Source organism: Musa acuminata, chromosome BXJ1-9 (assembly GCF_036884655.1).
Source record: "Musa acuminata AAA Group cultivar baxijiao chromosome BXJ1-9, Cavendish_Baxijiao_AAA, whole genome shotgun sequence".
Lineage (NCBI taxonomy): Eukaryota > Viridiplantae > Streptophyta > Magnoliopsida > Zingiberales > Musaceae > Musa > Musa acuminata.
Window position 1 is genome coordinate 49,435,961 of NC_088335.1, and position 8,207 is coordinate 49,444,167.

Genomic DNA, 8,207 nt, shown 5'->3' on the forward strand with positions numbered 1-8,207 from the left:
AAATTGCACATACAAACGGGGTCAAAGAACAAATTGGTCAAGAGCTCTCAATGAATTAGGAGTTAGCAGGCCCCTTAATTCAAAAGTCTCTTTGTGTTGAAAGGAACTTCATGAGCTCATGGAGCAGGCTATCTATCATGATTCAAGCTTCTAATGATTTTCTTAAATCTGACCGGTTATTCATAGAATTTTTTTTTTAATTGCAAGACAATAAGAAAGTTGCCATCCGAATGTTTCCTCGTCTCTTGATGCTTCTCTTATCATTTAGATTTTGTTTAAGCATTGGGCTCTTAGAATTGCATGTCAGATTTTGTTTAAGCATTTTAGTGAAGTAATCATTTGATAATTATGTTTAATTCTAGCATTTTATTTAAGCAATTGCTGATTGACTAACCATTCACTTAGTTCACACTGTTTAAATCTCTTTGCCAAAAGTTCATACTCCTGGCACACTTTTTCGTATGAGATTTGTAATATATTTGAGATCACCACGATCTTCTATAAATAATTGTTCTCTTCAAAAAATATTGTGCCTTTGAAGTTTGTGTGTGGGACCGACTACCAACTTTTTCTCGTCTCTAATATTGAAACAAAAAAAACATGTACAATGATGATGACAGTCAATGAACCATTCGCTTTGATAAACTATTCACTTTGAGGGGGGACGACTTATGTCGAAAGAAAAGGTTTCTTCCATACTTTTTTTATTTATGGTTAAAAAAAAAAAAGAGAGATGAAAACACCAACCACAGTTACTTTATTTAAGGTAGGTTGGTTGGTACTATAGCTGCAGCAAGAACAAAAGTTGCGAGGAGCCTGACGTTTTGCTAATGATAAGAAAGAACACACACTCCTTAGGCGGCAGTTAAGGTGTTGCCAATGTCGATGACGAATCGGTACCTGACGTCGCCCTTGCTAAGTCGTTCCATGGCCTCGTTCACGCGGTCCATGCTGACGAGTTCGATGTCCGCGGTTATGTTGTGCTCTGCAGCGAAGTCTATCATCTCCTGCGTCTCCTTAACTCCTCCGATGCAGGTACCGGCTATGCTTTTCTCACCTGTGTTTCCTCCTCCGTTTCAGATTTTTTTTTATTTTTATTTTTATTTTTATTAAAAAATAATCTCCCTCACCGAAAGAAAATAAAAAAAAATGATAAAATCTCCACCACCAACCTACCAATGATGAGAGAAAATGCGTCCAACTGCAACGGCTTCTCGGGTGCTCCCGCCATGATCATCTTCCCGCGAGTCTTCAACAGAAACATCAATGGCGTAACATCGTGCACCGCCGAAACCGTGTCGATGATACCATCCATGGTTCCCATGGCAGCCTTGGAAACATACGTGCATCAGTCAGTCAATTGTGGTCGTGTCAAACGTCGACAGCGCGCTTTGGAATGAATGAATGGTACCCACCTGCATTCGTCCAGGGTCGCTGCTCACCAAGAAATCATCGGCTCCCAGACGCTCCGTGGCTTCCTTCTCCTTGCCGGGGGAAGAGCTTATCACGGTAACTTTCATCCCCAAGGCCTTGCCGAACCTAACAGCCACGTGGCCCAGACCACCAAGGCCGACCACTCCGAGATGCTTTCCGGGCTGGTCCAGACCGTGGTACTTCATGGGGGCGTACACGGTGATACCCGCACACAGCAGTGGGGCGCCACTGTCCGAGGGCATGTTCTCCGGGAACCGGATCACGAAGTGTTGATCCACCACGATCATGTCGGAGTAGCCTCCGTATGTCATCGTGCCGTCCACGTTGACGGAATTGTAGGTGAATACGAGTCCAGGACAGTGGTTCTCGAGACCCTGCTGGCAGCCATGACAAGAGCCAGAGCGGCAAGAGTTAACCATGCACCCAACCCCCACCCTGTCTCCTACCTTGAATTTCTGCACGCTCCCTCCGACTTGGGTTACCATCCCAACGATCTCATGCCTGCCAAAAATAAAAAAAAAACCCAAATTATACGTACAGAGGGAAAGGCCCTAAAGAGAGTTATTAGACGTGGGTTTGGGCATACCCCGGGACGACCGGATAGGCCGTACGTGCCCATTCGTTCCTGGCAACGTGAAGGTCGGAGTGGCACATCCCACAATACAATATCTTGATCGTAACATCCTCATCCCCGTTATTCCTGCACACAAAAAAATAACACTAATCGTATTATTTGACGACACCCAACAGATTTTATGCCTACCATACATAAAAAAAAGTACAAGAAACGACCATTTTTCCTATTTTCGTATCTCATACGTGATGACAAAAGAACGTATGGGCTGTCGTCGTATAGCCGTTCCTGCTTCGCATCTGAATGACGAGGCCGGCATATAAGATAAAAGCAAACTCTCACAACACCACTATCGCGTACTATGTTGGATGATGCACATCTGCTGGCACATCAATTTGAATCCCTCCGGGAGAGAGGGTCCTGCCTACCCTAGTCTTTCTTGCCTTCGATTAGCAAAAGATGTGCGTAATTTTCAGGGAATCTTTGAATACGGGCTCCTACACAATTTCATCGTACCACACACAATACGGGCATCCTCCGAATCTTGTATAATTATTAGTCTATGATCGTTTCGAGACAAGACGAGAAAGAAAGACACCATCGAATCTCTTCTTCTCTATTCTCCATGCGTTCCTTTAAACTGTGTCGTCGGATTCCTTCTTCTTCTACCCATTCTATCATGTTACTATTCATTTTCGTCACCGATTCTCTCCCCAAAATAACTCCATCGGCAACACAGTGGAGCAGCAGCTTACACATCCTCTAACATACAAAATATGCATCCAACCATGTATAAAATAAATACCTTATTATAAATCACAATAAGAAACAAAATATGCATCGTTCGGAAAACAGAACAAAAATAAATGCATCAAATTACGACATAAGAAACGAATCCGGAAAAATACATACATACATACATACGCCTTCTGATATTTTCTTTTGCCTATTTGTCAGTTTTGCCGACTTTGTGAACTCGTGAACTGATAACGTAGGAAAGAACACGAGAAAGTTACTCGAAGAAGGTTCTTAAAGAAACAGTTCAAGAACAGGAGCCAGGGGGGAGTGCAAGTGTTGGGAGGAAGATGGGGAGAGAAACGAAAGAGAAAATCGAATAAGAACCAAAGGAAGAGAAGAAAACCGGCACAAAACTACCCAGAAAATGATGCCATCGCTTTAATTTTGTTTTTCTTTCTTTCATCGCTCCCCGCTTTCCGAGAACTCACAGATGAAGAAAATACGATCGATAAACGCATTTCTTGAAGGAAACGTGAGGACAAATTCAAGATCTTCGAGAAGGCGACGGAAAAAGAAACAGAGCATCGAGCGAGACTCCTCCGGAGGTGGTGACGAGATCCAAGACAGAAAAGCGCAACAGGAAAGGCGTGAATCGAGAGAAACGGATGGGGGGGAGTTCACCTCCGGGAGAACGCGAAGGGAGAGAAGAGTCCGGAAGCGTCCCTCGCCGCCCACCCGAACGCCTTGCGCGGGTGCTCCTCCTCCGGGGATGTCGCCTTCCTCACCCCGTTCTCGGTTGCCGCCTCCCCCATTGCCTACTCCTCTCTTTATCCTCGCTCGCCGATGACGGTGGAAACGAGGACTAGGACCGGAGAGACGCGGCGGTTATATTCTGGTAAATGCGTACCGTGCGCTCGAGCTCATCGCATCGTCGTCATCGAATCTGCCTTACGATTCGAATGCTTCGCGATCGAACGGTTAATTCCATCGATAACGTTTTGGTTACGATGCGCCCGAGGCGCATCGTCGCTTGGGACACAACTACTCCGACGTCGCCACAAACTACGTCAGCCGCGCGATGGGCGGCTTCGTCAGATGGACGGGTTAGATTCACCTCATCGAATGTGCGTACGTGGCGACCTGTAGGTGGGGCAGGAGGTTGGTGCCTGATTGTAGCCGCGGTGTTGCGGGCCGATCAGCAAACAGCTTCGTATCGCATAAGAACGGCGACGCCCTACCACAGCGCTGACGTCGGTAGCCTGGCGCCGGGGAACCACGATGACGGGACGGTGTTTCGTGGCTCGGTGAGCACTGCTGCTCACCGGAGGAGACCGGAAGGTAATTACGGTGCATTAAAGGCGCCAACAACCACCGTAAATACAGATCACCTTTTTCTTTTGCTCTTTCCTTTCATTTTCTTAGATATTTATATATATAATTAGCTGGAATTAGCTGGCAGATGGAGTAATGGGCATGATTAATGCTTCGCTAGTGTAAAATGCCAACGACAAGAGGATTTGGAAGGAGTGGAATTAATGGATATACTGACAGTGGAGAGTGAATGAGCGAGCGGTGACGTGGTTTTCTGAATGGTGATAAACCACCACCACCACCCGGACTCAGCTCTCATAGCTTCGAGTGGGTGAATTGAATCTGATCTCGGTAGTTGGAAACAAGAAAAGCCACCCTCTTTAAAAGCACCTTATCGCATAAGGCAAAGGAGAAGAATTCAAGAAAGCACCGCATCACAATTTACTTATTTGCTCTCCATCTCTGACTATGCTTCCCCCTTGGCCTTCGCCGTATGTTATATCGAAAGAACCCAACTAAACCCACCAGAGTAACGAGGGGGTGGTGGGTCGGTGGGGTCAACATATATCGACTTACGGTGTCACAAAAGGTTTCACAAGTAAAAGAAGAAGGGAACCGTGCGAGTTCATTTACTCGGCATGCAACAACTTCCGCACAGGACCGAGGAGAGGAGGGGCTTCAAGAACGCATGATGGTGAGTTTTTCTTTTACCCATTTCTTATCTTTTACCTCCTCCTGATGTATAACAAGAAATAGTTTCGCATCCAAAGAAAGAGGTAATGACATATCCTCATAGTAGCGAGCCAAAAAAAATAAACCCAAGAAAATACAATCGACAAAAAAACACACTCTGAAAGCACCACAAAATTCCACAGATGACCGATTGCATGTCAACGATATAAATAGATACATACATACCTTGTTCCGTAGTCTTCCTTCGAATGGGAGAGGAAGCAAACGACTCCTCCTTCCCTCGTTTGGCCGACGACGATGCCTACGATTGGTTTGATGGGGAGGGACAGATGCTTGGGTTTGGTAGGAACGAGAGGCGATGGAAACTCTCGTGACCATGCAACCGAACTCCACACTACTCTCGAATGAACCGATTATAAATATCCTTCCACTTCTGCACTCCCCTTCATTTGCAGAAGTGGAAGGATATTTATAATCGGTTCATTCGAGAGTAGTGTGGAGTTCAGTTGCATGGTCACGAGAGTTTCCATCGCCTCTCGTGTCGCCGCATGCATACGATTGGTTTGATGGGGAGGGACAGATGCTTGGGTTTGGTAGGAACGAGAGGCGATGGAAACTCTCGTGACCATGCAACCGAACTCCACACTACTCTCGAATGAACCGATTATAAATATCCTTCCACTTCTGCACTCCCCTTCATCACTCTCGCTCCGTTCCTTCTGCAGAACACTAAGATGAAATGGTCACGAGAGTTTCCATCGCCTCTCGTGTCGCCGCATGCATACGATTGGTTTGATGGGGAGGGACAGATGCTTGGGTTTGGTAGGAACGAGAGGCGATGGAAACTCTCGTGACCATGCAACCGAACTCCACACTACTCTCGAATGAACCGATTATAAATATCCTTCCACTTCTGCACTCCCCTTCATTTGCAGAAGTGGAAGGATATTTATAATCGGTTCATTCGAGAGTAGTGTGGAGTTCAGTTGCATGGTCACGAGAGTTTCCATCGCCTCTCGTGTCGCCGCATGCATACGATTGGTTTGATGGGGAGGGACAGATGCTTGGGTTTGGTAGGAACGAGAGGCGATGGAAACTCTCGTGACCATGCAACCGAACTCCACACTACTCTCGAATGAACCGATTATAAATATAAGTTGGGCTGGTGAGTTGTGCAAGAGGAGGAGCACCCAAAGAGAGAAAGAGAGGACAACGGAAAGGGAGGTGGCCATGGCTTAGTGTTCTGCAGAAGGAACGGAGCGAGAGTGATGAAGGGGAGTGCAGAAGTGGAAGGATATTTATAATCGGTTCATTCGAGAGTAGTGTGGAGTTCGGTTGCATGGTCACGAGAGTTTCCATCGCCTCTCGTGTCGCCGCATGCATACGATTGGTTTGATGGGGAGGGACAGATGCTTGGGTTTCGTAGGAACGAGACGATTTCGGTTGAGAGGCCTACTGCATGCTGCGAAGAACATGTTGTTCAACACAAATATCTTACTTGGTTTCTATGCTGAAACGTGTTTTTGATGACGCTATGACCTTTCTGAGCTACCACAACTGGGTGGTGGAACAAAGATGGCTAGAATGCACATTTGGTATGTCCTCTTCCTCACTCTTTAACTGCATGCTTGTGTGTATCTTTCTCATGCTTGTCTAACTGGATGAGAAAGATACCGGTTAGCCATAATTAGTCGAAGGGGACTCCCTTCTATGGGTAATGTTTGGTCAATGTAGTCACTGAGGCACTTCAATCTACTTCAATTCAATTGTCCCTCTCCGTTGCACACAAACAAAACAGGAAGAAATGATTTCTGGTGGTGTTGGGGATCAAATGGAAGAGCCAGTAGTGATCATGGTGGTGGTTGGCAGCTAACTTGGACGTTGTGGACATTCTTGGCGATTCTTTTGGTTAATCATAGTCATGATTCTGAATCGGAGAACCTACTTTGAACTGTCTTCTTCTTCTTCTCTATGCCCTAACAATGGTGGCTTTGTTGCAGTGTTCTGACATAAGTACTGCCAAGATATTGATGAGGTTTGCTAACAGCGACAGCCATAACATGAAATCATAGTAAACGATGATTGTTGCAGTGATGATGTATGTCAATCGTTCAACTGTCCAGCTAATATTGAAAAGACATCTAAGTTATATGCTACTGTAGTCTTTCCAAATGGGGCAAAGCCCGTCTGGGCTAAGCCTTGTGACAGATGAAATGGGCGGAGCCTTGTCCCATGACCAGACCACTTAGAGAGAGGTGCAAGTTATGGGCCGAAACCAATCGAGCTTCCTACTAAGATCTCGATTCAACGGTGAGCAAGACGAAAGCCCTAAATCTCAGATCAAGGTTTGTCGAATCGGCACTTCTCGGAGACGCATCGCCGGAGCGCTCTCCTCTTTTCCTCCACCGCTGCATCTCGAGTTCACTCACACATGGCCCCTACCTAATTTCATCGGACCACGCACAATATGGGCATCCTCCGAATCTTGTATAATTATTAGTCTATGATCGGTCCTACGAGAAAGCCACTCGATGAAGGTTCTTAAAGAAACAGGTCAAGAACAGGAGCGAGGGGGAGTGCAAGTGTTGGGAGGAAGATGGGGAGAGAAACGAAAGAGAAAATCGAATAAGAACCAAAGGAAGAGAAGAAAACCGGCACGAAACTACCCAGAAAATGATGCCATCGCTTTATTTTGTTTTTCTTTCTTTCATTGCTCCCCGCTTTCAGAAAACTCACAGATATAGAAAATACGATCGATAAACGCATTTCTTGAAGGAAACGTAAGAACAAATCGAAGATCATCGAGAAAGCGACGGAAAAGACAACAGAGAAGACGGAAAAGGGCAACAGGAAAGGCGTGATTCGAGAGAAACGGAAGGGGGGAGTTCACCTCCGGGAGAAGACGAAGGGAGAGAAGCGTCCGGAAGCGTCCCTCGCTGCCCACCCGAACGCCTTGCGCGGGTGCTCCTCCTCCGGGGGCGTCGCCTTCCTCACCCCGTTCACGGTTGCCGCCTCCCCCATTGCCTACTCTTCTCTTTATCGTCGCTCGCTGTGACGGTGGAAAAGAGGACAAGGACGGGAGGGACGCAGGGTTTATATTCTGGTCAATGCGTACCGTGCGCTCGAGCTCATTGCATCGTTGTCATCGAATCTGCCTTACGATTCGCTTGCTTCGCGATCCAACGGTCAACTCCATCGACAACGTTTTGGTTACGATGCGCCTCGAGGCGCATCGTCGCTTGGGACAGGACCACTCCGACGTCGCCACAAACTACGTCAGCCGCGTGATGGGCGGCTTCGTCAGATGGACGGGTTAGATTCACCTCATCGGAAGTGCGTACGTGGCGACCTGTAAGTGGGGCAGGCCGTTGGTGCCTGATTGTAGCCGCGGTGTTGCGGGCCGACCAGCAAACAGCTTCGTATCGCATCAGAACGTCGACGCCCTACCACAGACCTG

The 8,207-nt window shown here is 46.9% G+C and overlaps 1 protein-coding gene across 2 annotated transcripts; it reads right to left on the bottom strand.

Moving 5' to 3' along the window:
• Positions 1-734: 734 nt before the first annotated feature.
• Positions 735-7,800, bottom strand: LOC103999487 (8-hydroxygeraniol dehydrogenase-like). Of its 2 annotated transcripts, none has more exons than XM_009421245.3 (5): positions 7,641-7,800; positions 2,021-2,134; positions 1,416-1,935; positions 1,177-1,330; positions 735-1,057 (listed from the first exon to the last, which is right to left on the bottom strand). In XM_009421245.3, exons 1-5 carry the CDS (start codon positions 7,769-7,771, stop codon positions 855-857), a joined length of 1,122 nt encoding a protein of 373 aa, XP_009419520.1. In that variant the 5' UTR covers positions 7,772-7,800; the 3' UTR covers positions 735-854. The 2 variants fall into 2 exon arrangements, with proteins under 2 accessions (XP_009419520.1, XP_018673805.1); XM_018818260.2 differs by lacking the exon at positions 7,641-7,800 and adding an exon at positions 3,428-3,608.
• Positions 7,801-8,207: the final 407 nt, after the last annotated feature.

Excerpts from the sequence above, each read along its gene's own strand:
- LOC103999487 (XM_009421245.3), bottom strand. The coding sequence starts at position 7,771 with ATGGGGGAGGCGGCAACCGTGAACGGGGTGAGGAAGGCGACGCCCCCG. Across the intron at positions 2,135-7,640 it reads CCCTTCGTCTTCTCCCGGAG|GAATAACGGGGATGAGGATG; the intron begins GTGAACTCCCCC and ends TTTTGTGTGCAG. Across the intron at positions 1,331-1,415 it reads GCGACCCTGGACGAATGCAG|GCTGCCATGGGAACCATGGA; the intron begins GTGGGTACCATT and ends TATGTTTCCAAG.